The 25864-nt window shown below is 39.5% G+C and overlaps 1 protein-coding gene across 1 annotated transcript in view; it reads right to left on the bottom strand.

Annotated features, from left to right (window-relative positions):
- Positions 1-25864, bottom strand: part of LOC134527438 (zinc finger protein basonuclin-2-like) — a 523318-nt gene that overhangs the window by 339401 nt on the left and 158053 nt on the right. The window contains exon 3 of the mRNA XM_063360158.1: positions 14303-14405. Coding sequence (XP_063216228.1) covers positions 14303-14405 — 103 coding nt within the window. The remainder of the gene's footprint in view (positions 1-14302; positions 14406-25864) is intronic.

The following is a 25864-nucleotide window of genomic DNA, read 5'->3' on the forward strand; positions in this document are numbered from 1 at the left end:
AATAATATTTTGTTGAACACATTCATGTCCTGGAACAATGCCACAAGGCCTTATACAATTTTTTTTAACTAAACTTAAAAAAAGCGCTTGGCCAAAGTAATATAGGCTACTGTGACTCGTTTACTATTGAGACTGCCATGTTTGTTTTGCTTTCTAGCTTCTCAGCGTCAAGTAAATATTTCATTTTGTATAAATAAGGGCGGTGTTCCCAGGCATTCGGGTAAGGTAGCGAAAAAGCACTGCCTTGTTGGGTTAAAAAGTAGCATAACTCGCGACCCGTATTCCAGAACGTGTCCAAACCGAATCCCAGTGAGTAAGTAATAAAATCGGCAACAGTTTTAATAAACGGTGCCCTGCGGGAGGCTAGAAACTGTTATCAGCACATTCTAGCGAACGTTTGGCAACCATCGATACGTTTGTTACTGCAAAAATCCTAGAGATATCAGCACCGTCGCACGATTTAATTGGTGTTATTCTAAATACTGTATCTCAAGTACCTACTGTTTAATTTGCGACCATTTCTAGTTATGATCAATGAAGTGTACAAAATGTAGACTATTCCAGGATAGTTTCGCTACCATAAAGTTTCATTTGCCACAGCAATGTGTTTGGTGCTTTCCTCAATATTAACGAAATTGAATATACCTATACGAGTTAATGGCGCCAGACGCGCGTCTGCCATCTGGACGAAACTACCGAAAAAGTGACTTCGGCGCATGCACGTAATTTGGCAGCAGATAGGTTACGAATATGACACCAAAATTGGTTCCCTAAAAATAAGGGACTCTCCGTGTCCTATGGCGCACTAGGAATACTGTTAGGGTTCAGGTGTAGCATATTCAAATACCTAAACCCTTGTTTTGGTGTCATTGGAAATTCCGACCTAAGTCATGCTTTACATCTTTCCGACGTGGGATGGAGCAGCACCGAAAATGATTCGAAAGAAGACTCGGGAGAGCCTCGAGAAAATTAACCAACCCACGGGAAGGTGATCCATGGTCCTCACTCAGACGCAAGCCCAGATAACGTTGGGAGGTGGGTGTGAGCCCATCTCACCGCCCAACCACCTGGGCTCCTCTTGATTCGTGTCCAAAGCCGATGAACTAAGTACCCGCAGATTGACGAAGATCCCCGGATAGTTTTTAACCAGCGTTCTTCGCAATTCGAAGGTATAAAATTTCGAGCAGTGTTGTCGGGTTCCCCGGGGGGAGATGACCAGCCACCAGGAAGGGTCGTCGTGGAAGTGTCGGGGCAGCGAAGCGGAGGAGAGAGCACTGGACGCCACGTGGCTTCGTGTCGCGCATAACTTACACGGTCGCGCGCCGCGCCGGGGTGAACGAGCCGGTCTGTGCCGCCGATCTCCGGCTGCCCGGGGAGCGCTCGCCCGGTCCTCGAACCACCGCACACGGGTCCTTACCACAACGCCGAAATACCACAACGCCGATCGTACAATAACACCGAATACCATAACGCCGAATGCCAAATTGACCGCAACGCCGACAGCTAGAAAACTGCTGTGTACCACAACGCCTCAAATACAGTAACGCCGAAAAATGTTGTTGTGGATAAGGGGGGGGGGGGGTGCACAGGAGCAAAATAAAAAACAACTGAATGAATTTGTGTGTTTCTTAAATGTTTTTAAAGTCGAAATGCAATAACCTAACCTAGGCTAGCCTAACCTAGCCTAACATAACCTAACCTAACCTAACCTAACCTTACCTAACCTTTGTGGCAGTCCTACAATGACATTTTTCGGCGTTGATGTATTTCGGCGTTGTGGTAATGCTGCGTTGTGGTACACAGCAGTTTTCTAGCTGTCGGCGTTGTAGTCAATTTGGCATTCGGCGTTATGGTTTTTCGGCGTTATTGTACGTTCGGCGTTGTGGTATTTGGTATTTCGCACACACAGACACACGATGGACGTAGTGCGTTCAGAGCGAGCGGCGATCGCCTCTCCGCGTGTACAGGTGTCGCGAATCATTGCTGGGGATTCAGGCTTGGCTTTCCGAGACACGGAAAAATAAGAGGTTCAGGTATTGAACATGCCACATCTGTACTTCGACCGTATTCCTAGTGCACGATAGGACACGGTCGGTCCCTTACTTTTAGGGAACGGGATTTTGGTGTCTTGTCCGTTGTCCAAATTCCGTGCATGCCCTCACTTTTTCGTTGATTTTTGTGTGTATCCGGGGGACGTATCAAGCGTGTTGGCGTGCCAAACGAAACTATATGACTTACAAACTATTTCCTGGTATACATTTTGTACACTTAGATGGTCATAACAAGAAATAATCGCAATTCAAAAATTACTTATATATTTAGAAAAGCTGTTTTTTTTTTTTTTTTTGTGCGATGGTGCTGCCTTTTCTAGTACCTATTTATGCAGTAACGATTGTATCCATGGATGCAAAAGTCCACTAGAATGCGTTGAAACCACTTGTTAGCCTCGCACAATGCACCGTTCATTAAAAAGGTTGCCGATTTTTTTTCCTTATTGGAATTCAGTTTGGACACGTTCTGTAATATGGGCCGCAAGTTAGGTGACTGTCGTATCTCAACAAGGCAGAGCTTATTCGTCACCTCACCCGAACGTCTTGGAATACCGCTTTTGGTGGTAACGTTGAAGGATTATCTTATTGCCTTTGTTTTAAACCAGTGGTTATCAAACATTTTTGTATTCTGGTTGCATTCAAAATCCTGCATATACTTTTAGACGCACAATTTACCATTTTTCTGATATTTATGTTGTAATAAGTCCTCACAGATATATTCTGGTAATCACATTAAGTTTACAAAAATGAAAGAGCGGCAACAGCGCCATACTGAAGTAAATAAAGCCCTTTTCGAGGAAATCCTGTAGCGTGTTCAAATAACACATAATGATGACTATCCATAGTGAAATGGTATAATGCAGTAACTGTATTCATTTACATTTTCTGGACATACATTTCTCTGTTATATCACAGGGCGCACACTTTGAGAACCAGTACTTATAACATTAAATTTTGTTTACTTTTTTTTTAGTTCGTGGCTTTAAAAAAGTTTATGTCGATAATGTGTATTTTAAATGAGTAAATGTAACTAATTTTAGTGAAAAACTACAATTTTAATTATCATACTCTGCGTCGTCGTGTAAACAAGGGTGCGGCGAATACACCTTATTTTCATAGTAGTACCTTAAAACCGGGTAGTTTAGCGAAATGAACAATGTACCTCCCTTTCCTTCAATCACGTCTCATTGTTTAGGAAAATGTATTTAATGTTACAGTCTCGTCGCGTCGGTAGAAACTCACGCTGACTCGACCGAAGAAGTTTCATTCCAGAATTCTCGGCCGTAACTCGGTCGGTGGTAAGGGAAACGCATGTTCACCACAGCGGGGTGCCCATCTTGTGAAGCGGCGTGGGTTGAGAAAGTGTTGGGGGGGGGGGGGGAGAGAGTGGCAGGCAAACGTAAGTAAAATACGATAACGCGCACGAAGAGAGCCGGCGTAAAGCGCGGTGGCCCCCACAGACGATGCGGCCGGCCGCCAAGGAGGTCGGGAGCGCACATCAACAACCTCCTTGGCCGGGTTGCGGACCGCGCAGAGAACACCCTCCCACCCCTGCAGCGGCACGCCCTGGCGGCGGGGCCTGTGTAAACAGCGTGGCGCCCGCGGGGGATTTACGACCGGCGCCCGCCGTGCGCCGCCGGAACATGCAAATCGCGCAGGCACTCCACTCCCAGAAACAAAACAAAACAAAACAAAACAAAAAAATTAAAAAAGAAAAAAAAAGTATGTTCACCGTCTTCCTCCTTCCTCGTTCCGCACCATTTTCATTCCGAGCGCCCGCTTCGCGCCTTGAACAAGGCGGTTCCGACCGGCCCACGCGTCGCGGCGTCTTTATGGGCCGCCCATAATCCCGCCGGTGAGGCTCCCGTCATGCTGTGCGTGTGGCCGCTGAAGACTTCATCCCAACCCGTAGCTGCGCCTCCTCGATGGCAGCGTATAACTCCACACCCGCTACCCAGAGACCGCAGAAGATATCGTTCAAACAATTATACCTTGGTGCTGCTTCTGCGATTGGACCGCAGTCGATCCGAAGTACTATAAGCCAATGAGAAAACCTCAACCAAAGAAGGGCCAAATCACAGGCATTCCAGCTGAGACGTCAGGCAAGTCAGCAGCCAATGAACGGGTCATAATGTAGACAAGTAAATTAAAAATTGTAGAGCGTATTCTGGAGCCCATTGAACCCACAATTTTTTCCGGTCCTTACCTATACCTAGAGACAGTGCCGGTCCTAGACTTTGCAATGCCTTGGGCCATTTACTATTGCGGGGCCCTAATGTTTTGAAAATCACGTTACTGGTGATTTTTAGGTGAAAAGGGGGTTGTGGAATGGTCCTTCGAGTTTTTTTGTCAGGTAATGGATAATTTACTTCTTGAAAACAACTTTTTTTTTTTTAGCCAACCTGAAACTTAATTACTATAAAGAATTTATTTTTAATTACTATTGCATTTGAATCATTGAATCGTAATATATTGACGGAAATACTGAACTTAAATGTAATGTGACAACAATTTCACATTACAAGGCTTTTCATTTGGCAAAATTCGCGTTATTGCTTCGCGTAAATATGTATCGAATGCAAACCCACACTCATTTGAACGATGTTCTCACAGACCACACGCGACACTGCAATATCCATTGGACCCACCAAACTCTATCTGAACTGAAGGCAGCATCCAATGAGCAGGAGACTCCATTTTGTCTATGTAGATGTGAGTTGAGTTCCTCCCGATACTAGAAAAATAACACGAATTTGTGCATGCCTCTGGCTGCACCGTTTAAGATTCAGCTAATTGAGGGTTGATCAGCTGTTCACCTTATTTTAAATGTGCTGGACTCCGTCTCCGCGTCTTTATTTATTATTTTTTGAAACTGACCTCTTTCTTAAGCATTTAGCGAAAAAACATTTCCAAGTTATAATTTTTTTAAATGTTCGTTTTGAAAAAAAATGATGACAATAAATTTCTACGATGCGCGCCCACCATTGCAATGAAATTTTCACAGTATGGAAAAAGGATACAAAAAAAATTATTTGTGTATGTTTTTAAATCATATACTTTAGTGATTTATACTAAATACCGCTCCATATAATCAATACCATTTAGTTATTGTATATATTAGTGATATAAATTGTGTTTATAAACTTTTTTCTAGTGTATTTATATAAGTTTATATATGTTATCGTATATATAATTTATTGGCAGGATATATTATTAGGTACATTATTATTTTATAAACAATAAAAATAATAAATTAGAATAAATACTCCGAATATATGTGGTCCTGATTATTTCATTAAAATGTATCTCTATTATTTAACCAAATTATTAAATCATTTATTTTATACACGTGTTTATGTTATTATCAAATACTGAGAAATTAAAATAAAATATATTAATTGATTGAATTGTACTTTACCAACTGAATTCATAATACCACGCCAAAATTTTTTATTTTATTTAAATAAAATATTTTCATGCAAAATTAAAGTTAGTTTTTTTTACTACACCAGTAAGTACGCGCGTACGTAAATACACACACCCATATTTTTTTTTTTAGTTGCAAGGATTGTTAAGACATTAGCCGAATTTCTGTGTGCGTGACATGAAAGGCGGTGCCAAGATTATTTTCACGGATTAATTTCACTCCAGGTTAGACGCAACTTGCCTGTGAATAGTCAAGTCTTTTAAGAGATCTCATCATTGGTCGATGAAAAGGGTCAGATACTTTGGTGGGTTACTTCTACTTGTTCATAACCAGATCAGGGTTTTCACGAGCGAACCAGAAGTACTGCAGTCCGTGAGGCAGATATATGTGCGCTTCAACTCTTCTCTGCTACCCAACGAAAGGGGTTTGGAAAAATTCGTGGTTTCGATGACTTTCAGGATGGACTACACAGTTCTTAGTAGTATTCTCTGACTGACGACGCGAGTTCATTGGTCACTGATGTGAGTTGTCTCAACTGGTCGATACTTCTTTGGTTGAGGGTTTCTCATTGGCTCAAAGTCGCCTAAGTAAACAGTCACCCAATAGCAAATATATACAGCTTAAAAGTATACGTATTCGAATTTTAGCCTGTGGTTAATTGAATTTGCGAATTTATACGGTCCCTAAAAATGAATTGGCGAGATATTCGTGGCTCTAGGTAGGTTGAACCTAAAATGTTGAAGTGACCTTGTTTTTCCTGATGTTAAAAGTGTTTTTATAACAACCTTTATACTGTTTCAAAAGCATATTTTTCTTTACGGGTCACATCCGATAAAGAAAAAAAAGATGCAAACATAAGACATGTGTTTGGAGACCTAGCTCTAGTGTGTCTCATTTGCAGTGTGCATTTGAATAAGCATTTACTCTCTCTTTCCAATGCACGATTTCCGTCATTTGCGCTGTCCTTGTTTAGGAGTGCTCTGTTTCCAGATATACGAAATTTTATGCACGACTTAATAATGCAATAATATTTTTAAAAACTATTTCTGAAGCATTGTATTTAGCAAATAAAATGTTGGGTTGAAAATAATGGAAATAATTTTTGTTTTTGTAATTGATTAAGAGAAACTTATGATGGTATTCATTTTTTCTTTTTATATTCCAAGGAGACGTAACTAAAAGACAACCAGTTATGTTTCAACCATTTTTGACAACATATTATATATATATTTCAATATTAAAAATTTTGTGTTTTTTAAGCATAGCATATTATTAAATGGAATGCCTTGTTATTAATAGTGTTCGAATGTTACTCATGCGTACTTTAACGTGTGAAATAATATTTTGCGTTTAGCATTGAATTATTATACTCTTTCTTTCAAAATGGCTGTAACTTAAAAGTACTGTCAAAATACACTTTTTCAAGGCCTTAGAAAATTTACAAATAGTAAATTAAAAACTTATTACAATGGACGATGAAATACAAAATAAGATTTTCAATGTTTACAAGCCGGATTGTAGACAGTGGGTTCCATACTAAGGAGTGAAGGATTGCACGGCCTCTCGACAAAGTGCGCAAAGGGAGGCTTATTCTGACGTCACCAGCTGAACACTGCTCTATCAGGCCTTCGAGCAGCCATAGTTGCTTATTTATAATAACAAAAAAAAATTTAATTTTCGTATCATAGAAGATGTTTTATGAGTACATGTATTTTGAATTTGTAATTTAGTAGTGAATACCTATGTATTTTTTTTTTAACAGTAGTATATCTCAATGTGTTGTGTATGATTGGTTGGGAATTCAAGTCTACTATTCAGATTTGAAAAAAAAAATTCCTTATTTTATTATCTATATTTATGAAGCTTGTATTTATATTTGTTTTATACTTGTATGGCACCAGCCCTTTTTGGACTATCTTTGTTGGCCAGCTCTTAATACATGTTGAAATAAACAAATAATACTGCAGATACTATAGAAAAGGAAATATCCCCGGTCCTACGTATAGCTATGAATTTCCTGTTACCTCGACCGGGATTCGAAAGCGGGACCGCGAGTTCCCGAGAGGCCTCCTCGACTTCCCGCCTCGTCTGGCCTCGAGAACGCCAGAAAGGGTCACGTGGAGAGCGAGGTGACCAGTTTCCACCCCCCCCCCCTCCTCCTCATCCACGAGCCGACTCGACAAACTCCTTCACCCGTCCTTTCACCGCGGCAGTGTCACGGCCGCGGTCACCTGTCACCGCGTAACGTCACGATCACCGGCGCCGTGCATCACCACGCCGCCGCCACCGCGCAACAATGGCACAAGGCGCTATCTCCCGCTAGTGGCGGCGAAACATTTGCGCTGTTTACAATTTATCATCTTAGTTTACGAATAGCTAAGGGTACGAATTATTCCTGGATCTTCGTCAAACCTATAAACCTATGTTTTGTGTTAGTGAGGCGAGATGATAAGTGTGACGCTCGCTGGTGTTTCCAGCGCGGTATCACCTCTAAGCGCAAGGCTCTGAACTGGCGCGCATGTCTTCTCGTCGTGCATAGGACAACTTTGAAATTCAAGAGGCAACCATGACGATGGAGAATGAAGATAAAGGTTTAATGCAAAGTACTTTTGAGTGCTTTCAAGAATCTGGACTGGGCGTTTCATGCCTGTATATTATTCTGAAACCACATGTTTTGGCCATATTCACTATCTTAATATTACAGTAAAAAAAAAAACACACAAAGGAAACAGAACTTCTCATAAAAAATACCACACTGAGATATTTTGAGCAGTTTTCAAAAGTTCTGCAAACTATAGATATATGTGCCCCGGTAGGCGAGTTTCTTAAAATTGATTCCACATGAATAATCTAGGCATGGGCTAGTATGAAATTTCGAAAAAAAAAAAAAAAAAAAAAAAACCTTTGTTACAGTTAAAACAAATTTCCTTTTTCTTCCCACGTTTTTTTTCCAACCTTTTTTTTGCAACAGAATATAACGAGGGTGTAAGAATCTGGTGAAATATCTACGAAGATTCATCCATTCAAAATTACGAAGAACTAATTCCTCGTTTATTTGAGGTAAGTTCTTCTATGAAAAGTCTGTAAATTTACTGTAATTTCTAATGCTGTGCAATCGCACCGTGTGTGCAAGCGTGCCAGATGTCTGTAAGGCTTGAGAGCTACGACGAAACACTTTGGCACCATTGTCAGTGCTATGTGTTATTATTAGAATGGCATGGAATTACTAGATCTTTGGCGTGGTTTGGCCTACACGCTTTCTCCGCTCACTGAACCACGCGAGTCCATTAATCTAGGTTAGCACGCCATCTTCTTGTGACACCCAGTCTCGCAAATATTTCTGGCGCGCAGTAGCCTATACAAGTTTTCTTCCTCACCCAATGGTACGAAAAATTATCTTAATCTTAAAATAAATAAAAAAAATCTGCTAAGTCTGCTAGGCTAAGGCACTTGAAATTCTGTAATACAAATACCTCATAAAACTAACTATTATAAACTATTATTTAATAAGCTATGTAAATTGACGACACCATGTCTTAATAAGGCTGCGTGTCAGTTTAGTAATTTAATAGAGCCATGTATTTTTCGCGACAAAAAATACGCTCAATAGACTGAGATAAGGTATACATGCACTTGCAGTTTCTTCTTCATATCTGGTAATCGTCATTCAGGGCGTGTCTGATTCCACACTGAGTGACTGTGATTAGTGTACAGTTAAAATGTTCTTGAACGAAATCAAAACAACCACGAAAGCCAGACGATGCTACAGTTTGTAACTCTCAGTTAGTTTCGGGTTTTTTCCGCGAAAAATACACGCCCCAAGGTAGTTATTTACGATTATCAAATGGTAAATATTTACCTCAAGGTAAGTAAATTATTACTCTTTTCTTTGATTCAACTTAAAGTATTAAATGTACATACATAGGTCTATACACATATACTATTTTGCTCAATCGTTCTGAAGGATATAAATTTTCTTAACGGCGGTGTTGTTTTCCTTTGCGTAGTACACTGAACGTAAACTTATTTTGAAATCCAAAAATATTAAGTTTCATTATTTCTTCCTCTGGTCAATGAACTTGTGTTTTTCACTCATATTCACCAGGAGAAGGTAGATTATGTTCAAAAAAATTATACTAGGGCGAATGTCAAATTGTAATTGAATCCTGATGAACTGAAAAAAAAAAAGTGATTGCATAATTATTTGGTCAGTAAGTATATTGGATAGCTGAACTTGAAAGTAAAGAATTAGAAGTTTTTTTAAGTTAAGAATTCTTAGTAAGGTGAATTGAGTTCATTCCCATTCTTGGTCACGTGGTAATGAACGAAAGTTCTAAACTTAATAACGTTCAGCCAGCGAACGCCCTATCCAGGCATGAAGCGTGGCACAAGAAAATAACTCTAAATTTTGCGAGATGGTATATATATAGTAAACAAATGAAGGCTGACGATGCCGTGGCGATCAGTACCTCCAGCTCGCCGAAGGTCCAGACGCCAGTCGCCAGGATGCAGGAAGATGTTTGCGTCGGGCGTGCCCACCCCCTAACCTCCACCCTTCCCCCGTGCAACTTGGCCTCGGGGAAGCTTGTTATTGGTCGTTGTTTGCGTAGCGGTAATGGCATCGCCTCGGCCAACCCTCGGGACGGCGCAGCTGGCCGCATTAGCGACCGGCTCTTCGTGATGCGCCCCGCGGCGGTCAGCTGTCCAATCAGCCTGCAGGGTTGGTCGCGGAGTTTGGGGGGGGGGGAGCTCTTGGCGCTATCCCTGGTCGGGTACAGCCCGTCTCGCAGAGCGTGCGGCACACAGTTACTTATTAAACATACCCACATTCCGGAAAAATTCGCGGATTCGTTTCGCGGCATGATGGAATCAAAACGCGTTCACTTTAATTATTGGACCACAGTTTACCTCAAGGACTCCGAGCCTATGGAAAACCCTCAACAAAAGAAGGTATCGAATCACGAGCCACACAGTTGACAGATCTCACGAGTGAGTAACCAATGAGCAGGTGTAATTTGTCCGAGTATCGTTGGGACCGACCTAGACGTCAATGAAACAGCGAAACATATGGAACGATTAGTAGGGACTGGAAAAATTCGCGGTTGTTCAAAGACCTCCAGGAAAGACTCTAAGACTCCCTGCGCACTTGGCGACAATTTGCCTGTTCATTGGCCGCTGACCTGTGAAGCGTATCAACTGGTTAACATGTGATTCGATACTACTTTGATTAAGTGTCTGTCTCTAAATTGCCAATCAACAGTTAACCAATAGCAGGAACAGCACAAAAGTATCTATTTATTTAAACTTTAGAACATCACGAAATGAATCCGCGAATTTTTTCTGTATATGATGATAATCTATTCGCGAAAAAAAAATTCGTCGTGAAAATAGTGTAAATATTATATTACCTACCGTCTTCGTATTACGAAATGTGTTCAAAAAATACGGTGAAAGAATTTTTGCAGCAGCAACTGCTGACGCTACATATATTTGAAGAAACAAGCCTGATAGACTGATCAATTGAGACCGTAAGTGTCAATTTTGAACAAGTTGTGACTTGTCAGTTGGCTTCCAGAGCCGGAAGAGTGAGGTCATGTTTACCGTGTCTGTCGCGCATCATGGATAGAGACTCGGAAATTTCGCGGAGTCGTCTGGCCTCAGGTTGAATTCAACGTCATGAGTGTGCTAAGCCAACGATTGCTTTGCCGTTGGTTATTTCTTAGCGAGAACATTTTCATCCTTGTTAATTGGCACAACCTGGTTCACTTTTATTATAGTTGGGTATCGTTGGCTCACGGTCGTAGAGGGGCGTGTCCAAGCAACTGCGGTCAAGTAACGAACCCAGTGCGAGTGTGTGAAGGTTGTCATTCTATCTTAAAGAATGCGCAAAATTTCCGTATCGCTAATCATTAGGGACTGTCGCTGATTCAGTGACCTCTGGGACAGAACCCACAATCCCCTACACACTCGGGCAAACGCCACCCGCCCATTGGCTACTGACTTGTGTCACACTGTCAACTGGTATGCTCCCGATTCGGTACTTATTTGCTTGAAGGTTTTTCATTGGCTCAGAGTCCTTCAGATAGGTAGGCCTAAGCTGTGAGCCAATCACAGAAGCGATACGAAGGTACATGTGTTTGGACTGAAAGACTCCCTCACATTTTCTTTTTCTTTTAGGGTCATGTGGGCATCGTAGTTCGAGAAGTGGGGGAGGGGATAAAAAAAAAAATATATATATATATATATTTTACTCTGCGACAAAAACAGAAGTGGAAGATGTTGAAGGGAGACGGAAAGAATTCTTACACAATGGAAAATTCACTGGAGGCGCGACGAAGCTGGTGAAATCGATCACGCAAATTTATTCATGAGCGAGCTGAGGATATGAGCAGGAGAGAGATGGGCCGCACAACATTTTTTGGGAGCTCCCGAAGAGACAGAGGAGTTTTTGGGTGAAGTGGAGGGGAGGGTGGATGGTGGCAGAGGCGGAGAGAGAGACGGAACGCGTATCAATAACTCAGCTGAGTTTGGCAGTTCATTACCACGCGGACAGAAAGTGAAGCGGGGGGGTTAAGGGGTCGAAGAGGGGAACAGAAGGGGAACAGGAGGGGGCAAAAAGAAGAGGGAGGCTGTTTAGTTCCCTGGAGACAGGAGGATGACGTGAAACGGATCGCGAGTACTTTCGCACTCCGAAATGTTTTCACTCAACTTAAGTTTTGCAAGCTGAAATAATACCTATGTATAATACTCATTTCACTGATGATTACAAGAATAGTGGTTTTAATATTAACAGGTTGTGTATTACTAAGAATTTGCCACAGAAACTTCGAGAAAGTATATGAATGCATTTTAAATTCTAATTAACAGATGGTATAAATTTAAAAAATGCTTTAAATATTTTATTGAGATTGTTTTACTAGAAAAAAATTTTAATTCAAGAAAAAAATTAACTTTCAAAGTTATCCTTTAAAGTCAAAATAACATGACGTTGGATTTATACGAACGTTATAAATACTGTGTGTTAAGAAAAATATATTCTTGTAATGAAACAATAAATAATAAACTTAAAAGAGATTTTGGTTTGTCTTATGCACTTGGCATTAAACTCAGAATACAAATATCTACAACTGAGTATGGATAGCACCCAGATAAATAATTACGTTCCAGTTACTGTAATTTAAATAATAACCTTGAACAGAACAGCCATGAAAAATGTTTATCCCTGTGCACTTTAGTTTTACACTAAATTACTTGTTAACTAGAGTTGCTTTGGCTTCTTGATTGTAGCCGCATCGAGGGCGGATATATCACCGACGTTTCGGTCGACGTTGCAGTCGCCATCGTCAGGGCAGCAGATACCTACTGAGGTTATTGCAAGTTCTCCTACCTTTTAAGGCAATAATCGCAGTAGGTAAATGTTCCCTGATGATGGCGACTGCATCGGCGTCTGAAACATCGGTGGCATCTTCGCCTTCGACGCGGCTACAAACCCAGAAGTCCAATAGTTATACTCCAAAACTGCTTCTGATATTGGCTCACAACTTATCTGGAGAACTCTGGGCCAGTATAAACACTTAACCAATCAGTTTGACACGTTGGTACATCTCACAAGACAGCTGCCAATGTTTATACGTAGAACGCGAATTTTTCTGGTCGTGCACATGCCACCTATAGTTTTTGTTTTAACTCAAGCGATTGGTGTGCGCGGACGTGTTGGTAATCGTGTTGTAATCTGTGTTGTGAATTTTAAAATGTTATGAATTTTAAATCAAAAACATGCTTTCTAGTACCTATACCCTTTGTAAATACATACACGTCGGGTAGTTAATTATTTTGCAAGTGACAAAACTTACTCCGGTATTTTGAACAGAATGAAAAAGGCAGGTTGATGAAAAGATAATTATTAAATGCTAGAGAAGAGATTTTAATCTTTATGTTATACAGGAATCAGTAGAAAACAATAATTAAGGAATAAATAATAGATAATAATAAATAATAAATTAAATAGTAATAAAATTAATAGCGTTAAATTGTCTGTGAAGTAGTCGTGTAGTTATTTGTGTTGTGAATTTTAAATTGTCTGTGCATTTTAAATCAGAAGTATTTTTTGTAATATACCTACTCTTTGTAAATACGGGTAGTCAGTTATATTGTCAGTGACAAAACTTACATCGTTATTTTGAACAGAAAGCAAAGGTCGATGAAATTATAATTAGCTGCTAGAGTTGTGGTTTTAATTTTATGTTTATAAAAGAAATAATAAAAAATTTATTTTAAGTAAAAATGGTAACGTGTTTAAATGCCTACATTAAATAGCGTAACACTATGAAATATTTTAAAAAGGCTATTAAAATTTTTAACATTTTATATGAAAATTGTTTTCCTTATGTTAAAAGCAATAATAAATTTCCACATAGTATTTTATTTAAGTATTTATACCTATGTATTTATATGTATTTCATCGTGTTTTTAGTATATGGTGATAACATTTTTAAGTATTACATAAACATGGTCAGAAGTTTATATAAAGAATTGCGATGAATGGCACAAGGCGCTCTTTTGTATGTACGTATTGTATTCCATGAATGTCTGACTATTTTCTAACAGATTTATGCAACATATTTATATGTAATCCAACGCCTATTCCATTAAATTATAATTATTTTCCATTGATCTCGTCTAGCCACCCATTCAGCATTATTTTCCTTCTCGGAAATGATGGAATGTAATTCAGCCACCAAGCTGAAAACATGGGTGAAGTGAACCAGTCTCGGAAAGTGCTCGGGTCGTGGGTGCTGTTATAGGTACCGTAGGGTGCGCTTACCGTGAGGTACCCAGCTGTGGCCACAGGTCTCGCAGTACCTGATGTTCATCTTGCCCGGCGTGAAGCACTCGCACGAACAACTCGGCACCGTGCACCTGATGGCCTGCAACAACAACAACACCCGCTACAACCATCGTGTCTCACTGCGCTCTTCATTTGTTTTGAGTATTTACAAGCCGCGTGTATGATGGGATTTCCAAAAACTGTCATCCCCTATTTAACCCCGTTAAGGGGTGAGTTTAGAAAAAACTTTCTTAGTGCACACCTACGTTATATAAGAAACTCCTACGCAAAGTTTCATACTGAGAGACCTACAGGTTTTAGGTCACTCCGTGTTAAATGCATTTATTCATCGATTTTATTTGTGGCGAAGTCAAGGCGATTCTTCTTATACTAAATTTAACTACATTAAAATATTATCTACCATTAAACTATATATAAAAATGGTTACAAATTATCCAGGTATATTCGCAAATTAAGATTTACTTCGTTAGTATACATAGTTTGAGTATAATTACTTTTAAACATGAAACAACAATATTCTTATTATAATAACAAAGCATTTAAAAAATCTTTTAGATCTGTATTCCAAGATAATAAAATAAGGGTTTAGGTGTTGAATAAGCTACACCCGTCACCTATCCATATTCTTAGTGGACGTTAGGACACTGCTAGTCCCTTATATTTAGAAAAATGTTTTTGGTGTCCTATCCGATGCCGATCTGTTGCCCAAATAGTCATTTTTGTTAACATCGGAGGACAAACCAAGCGTGTTGGTGTGCCAAATGAAACTTTATAACAGCGAAACTATTCTGGAATACCTTTTGTACACTTTAATAGCCGTAACTGGGATTCGGTCTAGATACGTTCAGGAATACGGGCCAACGAGTGCGTTGTGTTTCAACGAGCCGGTTCTTATTCGCTACCTTACCCGAACGTCTTGGAATACCGTCCTAAATCTAAGTTAAAAACCTTTGTTTTTACTTTGTTTACAACTAAATGAACAATTCGGATGGCGGAACACGGTGTTTTATTTTTACGAAGGATCCAGTTATTGGAGATTATGAAGAACTCTTTCGTTCATTTTTCTGTTATTTTTTACAGTGTTGATCAACTACGGTGCCGCCACAGCTTCGGATGGGAAGGAGTAACAGCGACCAGCGGAAAGCGAATGAAAAATTTATGGGTGTCTCCTGCGTAATGAGAGCGCCGAAGGCAGTGGTCGTTGGAAGTTTATGGGCGACGTCCCCCCGCGTAAATGAAAAAAAAAAAAAAAAAGAGATAGAAAAAATCCTATCCTCAATATTTCTTTCAGGATGGTTGGGAGTTCGGCTGTGGTGGCCATCGAAGGTCACAAACGACCATCTCCTTGGTATGCCTCTGCTACTTGACCATCTTGGTGCTTCCTCGCGAACTTTAGATGCTAACGAGCTTGGACCAAGCGATAAAAAGGTGGTCCCAAGTGGCCACTGCCCTCACTCTAGTTCGACCCTTCATAACTCTCACCCTCCCCTTCCCACCATTTTTTTATTTTTCAGAAACAGCTCCTGGCTGGATTGTCTCTGAGAACTTCCAAGGGTTTTTCGGAGGTTGCCAGAGGAAAAGGAGGGTTTGTGCTCCAACACTTTGATATCTTCCCCTACCGTCCTTTCTCCCGTTAGAGATGAGTTTTGAAATTCATATTGACACACAATGGATTCACCTCTCGTCTCCTTCACAAGGGCAGAAAGATGTACGACCCTGGGACAACAGTGGCTTCAGCGCTTTCGGAGCTCAGCTACTTTCCCCAGTCCAGGTAACAACTTCAAATCATGAGTTTTCGAATACAACTCACGGTATTCAAAGACAGGTTAGGTAAATGAAGCAGTATCAGGAAGTTTGCTCAAATTTTCAATCAACTTATGTACAGTTTAAAGAATATTAATTCTCATTTTCGCACCTTGGAGTCTATGGACACGTGATAACCCGAAAATCATGAATGAATTAAATAAACTATTTACATTTACATGAAAGGTTGCATGGCTGTCTTGACATAAAAAACAATCTCAATCATTTTATTAGATATCTAAACCTATAGTTTTTGAAACCGAATGATCAAAATTCAACAATTTAATAAAATGCCCACATTTTATCCTCCGTAGGTTTTTGCATAGTGTTTAGTCTTTCTTGGCGTCAAACGAGCACGGGTAAGACATTTTATGGTAGAAATTGTCTTTTGACTTCAAAAACAATAGAATTTAGGCAATGGTCAAAACTAGCGTAGCTCTTAACAGTGCAGACGAATAATTTCCCAGTCCCCTTGACGGACATCTCTTTAGTGTTATATAGTTTAACATGACAGGTCACTGACCCTGGGAATATCCTCAGTGCGTTTCCGTTATTTCCAATCACCGAGTAGCTAGGCTGCCGAAGACCTTTTTCAGTTCCCGGCTGTCCATGAAAGTTCGGCACTAAACTCCATGGCTTCCGAACTTCCCCGCAGCAGAGAATAGTTGTTTCTCTGCCGTGTTGTTTTCGAGGCAATAAGCGCAAGAGCGTGATGGCTCGTGGTGAAGATGGCAGGGGCGTGGTCTGTTAACACCCCTGCGTCCAAGGGTGGCTAGACGGGGAGGCGAGGGGGCCAAACACCCCCTCCGCGTCAATATTTACACCCCGGAGTGCCTTGTGAGCTGCAGTAAAAAAATTAATAATATTCTTCAGGATTTATTTCAATGTACAAAAGGACAGCATGAAGAAAATTAGTCTTACTTTTGGGTAACTTCTATCTGTGACATCGATAGCGAGGATTTTATTTTAGTTTAGGTATCCGAAAATGCTCAAAGCATAGTTTAGAGGTATCTATAAAAACAGACAAGGTCATCAATTGTTCTATTGATGTAATTAACATAACAATAGTAATTTGAAGTCAAAATATACGAATATTTACCTGTATTTATGTACCTCTTATTTCTGGATACTTCAGAATTCATTAATGGAAAATCCACATAATATTTTTAGTACTGCAATTACTAATTTTCTTTTTTTGCACATCATCAAGCAAAACATTTGAATAATAAGTTCATAGATAAAAATTCCAAAATCATAAAATGCAGCAATCTGAAGTAAAGAATACGTAAAAAGGTATGCAGATTTGTGCCGTTGGTGCCCCAAACTTAAATAAATAAGAAACACTTGGTTCAATGCTTTTAATGTCTGACTTGAGACTGGTAAAAAAAACTTGCCTGGCTTGAGACTGATGGAAAAAACCACTCGGTCAATGCTGCCAATGTCTGACTTGCCACAATGCTGGCTCTTTACAGAATTGCGGGAGGGGGGGGGGGGGAATTCAAAAAGAGCAAATGTGCCCCTGAAGAAAACTTCAAGAATTAGCCAACTCTATAGTTATATAATACTTCGCCCACTATTATGAAATATACAACAAAAATTCTGTACTTTTAAAAAGATTCCTTTCGAATCCAATTGCCAAGATATAGTTTGAAATACTACAAGAAATATATTATTTTTACAACACATTGATATAATAATTTTATGCATAAATTTAAATTTATTTGATGTTTCGTTTAAGCATACATTTTTAAACCACGGAAAAAGTAATCGAAAATTCAATAATTTGACTTTATTTTGTTTATTATGCTTATTATGTGCGCGGTAATAACTTAAAGCTATTCAGGGAACGGTTTACAAATAGCATTAACTAGGATTATATATACTGGGACAACACAAAGTATACATGCCCAAAACATGGTATTACTACGAACACAATTTTGTAGTGATACAGATTTTTTTTTTCAGTTTTATGTACAATATCTGTAATTTTAAACGATAGGAGTTTTACTTACTTGGCGTAGTGAAAACTAACCTTAATTTGGCAAGAATATAATTATTATAAATAAAATAATAAATTTACTGAAATTATATAAGAAATACTATTGGTAACGTATAAATTCAAAAATATTTTTAAAAAAATACTAAGTATTCAATACAATTCTCTTATATAGAAATTATTTTTTTTATAAAATAATTGAGATAAGTTTAACTTAATAATGAAAATCAATTTATGCTAAAAGTTAATTCTAATTTATTAATTCAATCATTTATTAAATGGTATTGTAGTAGTTAATCATTTATAATAAAAATAAATTATACACGTGGGAACATAATCTCACTACAAAAATACCCTTAATAAATTTTATAAACACTACTTCTGTCATTAAAATTCACTATAAATAAATGTTTTGAATCATATGAACCAGTATTGAATAAAGTATTATGATTTAAGAGCAAATATATAAATTTTTTATTTGAAAATTTCGTTTGCATGGCGCGCGCGCATTGTAAAAATTCACCCTCTTCATTGTTTTCACAACGCGCCTAGAGAATAAATTCGCGGGGCCTCGTTTCCCCGTCACTGGGCAGGGCGCGTCTTTCGCGTAGCCGGCGCGCAGCGGGTTCTAGCCCTTTCCGCGACCTCCACCACGTGACGGGTGGACCTCCCTTTCCGGCTCAAAAAGGGCGCTTGCGTTAAGCCGCTTTTTTGAGACCCCCCTTCCGCTGTCTCCTCCTCCGACACCCTCGAATTCCGCGTCCCTCCCCGCCCTTATTTTTACGCCATCGCGAAACGAACGCCCGTTGTTTTATGTCGGGAAAATTGGAGTCAACCTCAATGGAGCCCTGGGGAACCCTTAACGAGGGCAATTTGAATATATTTGACATGGATTTTTCTTCCACCCTCCGTCCTTTCTGGAAGAGGAGTGTCGGGAGAGGGAGCGAGACGGGAAAGCCGGGAATTTTTATCACGCGTCATGTGTAAATATTGAACCCGCGAGGCTCTTTACCGAGGGTTAAAAGCGGAGTTAAAGAAATTTAGGAGCGAGGGGGGAGAGAGACAAAGGAGTTAGCGCGGCAAAGGAAGGCAGTGAAAAGGGCTCGTTGTTAATTAGGTGACAGGAATACCTGTAGTAGCTCGCAGCAAACATGCATAAGTCCAGTGAAGTTCCGTTAACTCTAGGAAACATCCCTCCTTTACAATTTACGTATGACTCGAAACGGAATTTTGGATAATCTCTGGTATTATATAGGTTCTTTTAGCTCTTAAACTGAATGCGAGCGTAAATAATAATAATAAAAGTAAAATAAACATAACATAGAGCGGCTTATGGCAAAGAAGACTTTACAATGCGGAAAAAACAACACACGGGCGGTACGCTGGGTTTTAAAAAGTTTGAATTTAACAGAAAATTATTAGTAGTGCTTTCAACAATGGTGGTGATCTGAGAAATTTGCTTGATTATTTTGCAACCATTCCACAAACGAAAATGTTTATAGGTACTCTTAAATGACACTATTGCGTCACGGATTGTTTTTTTGTGACTGGAAAAAAAAAACCTTTTCAATGGCCTCTACGATAAGACTCCGCCATTCTCTGCGTATTCGGTGAAATGCCGCCTGCTCTTTGGCTACTGTCTCGTGAGATCTGTTAACTGGGATGCTAATGATTTTATATGTTTGCTAATGGTTTATCATTGGCTCAGAGTCCTTCACATAAACTGTAACCCAATCAGTGAAGCAGAGTGAAGGTAAACGTAATTTGGATTATGCCATGTCGCGAAATGAAATCGCGAATTGTTCGGTCCCTGGTTGTTTGACATGCCCTAAAGGACAAGAACCCAATAAAGACATACATACGGATTAGTGGATAAACAATTAATGGCTTTTGCACAACGATAATGCACCTGCTCATACTTTCTTGGCCCAAACAACTCTTTGATGATGCCTCAACCTGTCCCAATAAATAAAAGAACCTTCAAAGACCACCGTTTTACAAGCATAGATGAGATTAAAAGCGCATCGCTGAAAGAGCCAAAAATTGAGTTCTAAAAATGTTTCAGGATTGGAATAAGCTCTGGCGACTATTTTGAAAGGGACGATTAATTAAATTTATTTAAAAAAAATAAAATCTCCATTACGTTTTGAACACACATCGTACACCTTAAAGCAGCATGGTTTAAACACAGAAGTTAAAAATGTGTTAGAACATATTTCTCAAACAACAGAGTCAGTGAGATTTCGCAAGAATATTTTACTGCTTGTGAAACCAAGAAAAAAAAAAACTGTAATCAGCTCGACAGAAGCCCATTATGCAATATTTTGGGGCCAAGAAGCACGCTAATGTAATTCGCCTGAAATTATGCATGAGCGTTATTTTACCCACACTGTTAGAAATTACAGTAAATTTATGGACTTTTTAACTGAACCTTCGTAGAAATTAAGCCGCATTTTTACTTCCGAGTTGTATGGTTCGTTCTAAACAAAAGTGAACATACCTATACTTTTACAAAAGAAAATGGTTCTTATTGTTAGACGTAGCCAGTTTTTGAGTGTTTTGTTAATATACCAAGTATATTCTTTCGTGTTCACGTTCAAAGTAGGCGAACTCAGTGTCCGCATACTCACGAAGATAAAGCCGTACATTTACGCAGATCCTTGTAAAAATTTGTAACCAGCATTCTTCGTAAATATTAAGGAGAAAAACATTTCCAAACAGTGCAACACGAAAGCAAATAAGTAAGCCACAGTTTTTTTTGTAAGGATATTTACCTTGCGGAACAATTTCCGCGAGATACAAAACAGCAGCAACTGTCTGTGGACTCGCGCACCAGCAAGGCAGGTTAAGTCGACAGCCAAAACGCCGCTAAATTCGGGCCCAACCAAAACCCCTCCCCCGCCCCAAGGAACGGTAGTGCAGAAACGATAATTTCCCCAGTGTGAGGGCGGGGGGAAAGAGATGTTATTTATGCGAGAAGGTTCATTATTCCACGCCAAAATCCCCCCCGTGCGTTCACCCATCCCCCCCCCCCCTAGCCATCTCGTCTAATAAACTTGCCACTACCTGTCCCTCCCACACGACCGCGCGGCCCCGAGGCGCGATGTGCGTTATGAAGACACCGCCGGCGCGCCCCACCGAGCCATAAATAATACCTCCGCCCTCCCCCTGCGCGGTCTGCCTCTAGCTCCCGGCCCTGGCAGACTGCAGGCAGCTCCGGGGCTGCTCCGTCAACCAGTCAGGAGCGCCGCGCTCCGGGTTCTGAGGCACGGCCCAACCGCTGCTACTTCCTTTCATTCCAGTCGCAACCAGTGCCAAACGGACTTCTTCCGGAATGAACTGGACTCTAGTTCTGCCCGTCGCACCCGGCCCTGGCAGACTGCAGGCTGCTCCGTCAACCCGTCAGGAGCACCGCGCTCCGGGTTCTGAGGCACGGCCCAACCGCTGCTACTTCCTTTCATTCCAGTCGCAACCAGTGCCAAACGGACTTCTTCCGGAATGAACTGGACTCTAGTTCTGCCCGTCGCACCCGGCCCTGGCAGACTGCAGGCTGCTCCGTCAACCAGTCAGGAGCGCCGCGCTCCGGGTTCTGAGGCACGGCCCAACCGCTGCTACTTCCTTTCATTCCAGTCGCAACCAGTGCCAAACGGACTTCTTCCGGAATGAACTGGACTCTAGTTCTGCCCGTCGCACCCGGCCCTGGCAGACTGCAGGCTGCTCCGTCAACCCGTCAGGAGCGCCGCGCTCCGGGTTCTGAGGCACGGCCCAACCGCTGCTACTTCCTTTCATTCCAGTCTCAACCAGCGTCACGGGACACTGCATTGCACGGACGTCTGCTGAAAGAATTCGACTCTAGTTCTTCGGAATTTCGAATGACTGAATCTTCGTGAAAACCACGCCGAGTTGGACTTTTCGTTCTGAACAGAAGGTAAACACACACGGGGACAAAGATAAGTGTTCCACCTTTTTTTCTGTTTGATTCGTGTCCGAAGTAAGTGAACTCAAGTGTCCGTAAATTTTCGAAGATCCCTGGATAGTTTGTAACAAGCGTTCTTCGTAAATTGATGGCGAAAATTTTTTTAACAGTGATGGACCTCATGCAAATGAATTATCGTTGCTGAACTGGCTGTGTTTCAGACATGTGTAAACATCTGCGTAAAAATTCTAAGATATGAAAGAGACATTTTTAATTTGACATTAGATATAATTTCATTCAAACGTTTTTGTGGACGTACGCCATACAGATTTTTTTTGTTCCTGAGGACGGAATCATGTCCCAACTGTTGTCTTTGGAAGACTACGTTGTTTGTTTGTCCGTCTGTGCTGTAATAATTCTTTGCCTGATTTATTCCACTGTATTTTTTTTGCTATGTGTATTATTTAATTTTTCGACATCGGATGATTTTAAATTTTTTTTTTATGTGTTTCGTTATTCATCTGTTTCGTATAGTCATATTTTCGTCTATTATTGAGTTTTCTCATGAGACACGAAGTAACCATGGTGAATTTCCACAAAAAAACATCTTAAATCAATTTTCCAACTTCAAGAAACATTAAAAATTGTGTTTTTAATTAAACCATTGTTTAAATTATTTCTAAAGAGTAACATCTTGTGTTGAATTTTAAATTATGATTAAAAATTTCAGAAATATTAATTAAAATCTTTTTCTTTAAAACAAATCCACTATACATTTAAAACCTACTTAAAAATTGTTGAGTATACGATTCATGCGAATTATTGAAAACAAATAAAAAATACAATAAAATATTTAGTTTATATATCGCAAAAAAAGTTTAATTTTTAGAGTAGAGTAAATCAGAAAAAAAGGGAAGGGGGGGGAGAGAATTAATTTTAAACAATAAATTTACTTTCGACTCAACCCTTTTTTTTTTAAATTTATTTATTGCGAGCTCAAGGTCCATGGTGAATCGTACATAATGGTTTCGTAAGGACTCATAACTTATGATCACCGTGACGGCTACAATTCTTTAAAAGTTTGCGTGCTGAAGTTTTGTAAAAACAACTGACGCAATTTTATTTTACAGCCACGTTAACTCGCGAAAAAAAAAAACCGCAGGTCTCCGAGAGCCATACGAAATCACGCGGTGGTTTATGGAAATCGGCGAAGAAAGGGGTGAAGGGAGGGAGGGAGGGATATTAAAAAAAAAGCAGGTAATAACAATAGCAGCCGGGGACTCGGACCCCCTACCCTCCCTCCCCCCTCCTTCAAAGGCGAGGCGCCGCGCCGGGACCGGGAGAAGCATTAGCCCGCCTCCAGCCAAACAGCTACCCCCACCACCCACACCCGCGAGCGGTAATTGCGATGCGTTTAAACGTATTCCTCGCGGCGGGGCGCGACACGCAGCCGGCCTGGCCCCTAATCGCTTTGAAAGCCTCCTCTCGTGGGAGGAAGGATAGAGACAGAGAGAGAGAGAGAGAGAGAGAGAGTACCACAACGCCAATAACCCACCCCTCCTCCTCCCCACCTCATCCCATTACCCAGCGGGGCTGCGAACGTGCGACACAGGGCAACGCAGGTAAAGCAAGGCGCACAATCGAAAGAAAAAAAAATTAACAATAACGGTAGGTTCGCGCGCGCAAGATTTGACCGGCGTGTTTTAGAACCTTCTGAATTCACAAATAACGAATAAGGACTGCACTGCCGTGCGAATATAATGGAAATTAATAAGTTTTATTCCTGTAAACGGACGCATGGCGCTACAACCAATGAGATTAGAGCATAGGCCTATATCAAGTCTGGTGATTTGGGTTAGGAAGTCAACTGTTTATTTTTATCAATCGTGTTGTGGCAAGAAATTGGTGAGATGTTACAATGTTCAGGCGTAGGTAATTCCTGCTTTAAAAAATCTAATATTATTACTTATAAGTAACTAGTAAAAATGGAAAATTGTCAATAAAACACATTACGCGATTAACACGGTTAACTAAAATATTTTATGTAGTCCTTATTTATGTGTTGAAAAACTGTGATCTCAAATAGCTGTAAAATTTTCATGGGATAATAAATTAACCTAGTAGTTTTTATAGTTACTAACTAACACTGTCAATAAATGTCGGATACATCGCGAAACTTCATTGGCAGAAATTAACAGTAGGATTCCAATTGTGAACCGATTTCGCATAAGTCGTGCGCATGGCCTGCTATGCACTCTTATGTTTTTTAATTGTGAATCCAGCCTAAGTGAGATTAGGAAAACAAACTAGTTGTTCATGGGAAAGAACTGTAAATTTATGGTGGAGGAAAGAGACAGAGAGAGAGAGAGAGAGAGACAGACAGACAGAGAAAGGATCAAACCTCACTAGCAAAATTCGTAAGCAAATGTATCCCCCCCCCCCCTGGAAAGTATTACCCGCGAAAAATTAAGGTAATCTTTCTCGCGGAGATGACGGGAGGGGGACAAGGAAATAACATTTTTTAAACTTCCCTCTTGGAAAATGAAATGAATTTGACATCTATGAAAAAAAAATATATATTTTTTAAATAGTAACTATAGAGACTTAAGAAGAAATAATTGTGTGATCTCTAGAATGTAGATGACTCAATCTTACTTGATTCCAGCGGTGTTAAGAATAATTTTATATTAAAGCATAATACGTTTTTTTAAACTATGAAAAATATAATGAAGTATTAAATAATTGCACTTTAATTTTTATTTATTTTACTTATTAATGTGCGTATTTAATACTGGAAAGCAATTCAAGGAAGGGTTTACAAATAACTTTATCTATTGGAGATACTGGGACAACATAAAAAATAAATGTCTGGATAAGAATCCGAACCCAGTATTAGTGCGAACACAATTTCGTATTGATACAGTTGTTTTCATGTCAATGTAAAAATTAACAAATAACTGTAATTTTTCATGCATATATCTGTTCCATTAGAACAAAAAAATACAGTGCACAAAGTAATGCAGAAATTATGTAATCAACCTAATAATTATTGAATAATATTTTTGGTAACAGCTAATAGGCCTATACTTCTATGGTTTACAAAAACATTTATGTGGCAAAAGTCTCCACCGATGTTATACCTAGACTTGTTGGTGTGATTTTACTCTTTCGCTCAAGTAAAAATGCAATCAAAGTTTAAAAGTACAATTGCTATGGTTTGGCGAATATATCTTAGATGTTGGTTTATTTTTATTTTGTGATGGATAAACTATCTTATGCATGCATGTGTATATTAAGCAATGTCAGTTTGTTTTAATGTATCGTTGAGTAAATTTACAAAAATACAATGTACGTGTGAATTTATGTTTCATTGAAAAAAAATATTTTTTTCGTAATTTATATTTGTTAATTAACAATGAGTACATCAGAGCAATTGATTTTTTTTATCACTTTAAAAGTTTCATGTAAACATGTATTACTATCCTAATGTCTTAGAGGAGTATAGGTGTATCGAACCCGCGTCTTTATTGTTACTAGTGTAGCGTCTTAAACTCTGCTCCATTGTGCGCACTAACACATATTTGTGTAATAAAAATAAAACTTCTTGAAGCTACTGTAGGCCTACATTAAATTACTTTTTTCTGTATAAAACGCTGAATCCTTTTAATTTTCCTTGTTAGAAGTAAATTTAATATGACAAATATTTTACACTTTTAAAACGACTTACGTGTTTACCTAAAAATACAGAGTACTTATAAAAAGTTACACTCATTAATTTAACATTTGTTTAAATGTAATTTTATCTATACATCCAAATGTGTGA

Source organism: Bacillus rossius, chromosome 1, assembly GCF_032445375.1.
Source record: "Bacillus rossius redtenbacheri isolate Brsri chromosome 1, Brsri_v3, whole genome shotgun sequence".
NCBI lineage: Eukaryota > Metazoa > Arthropoda > Insecta > Phasmatodea > Bacillidae > Bacillus > Bacillus rossius.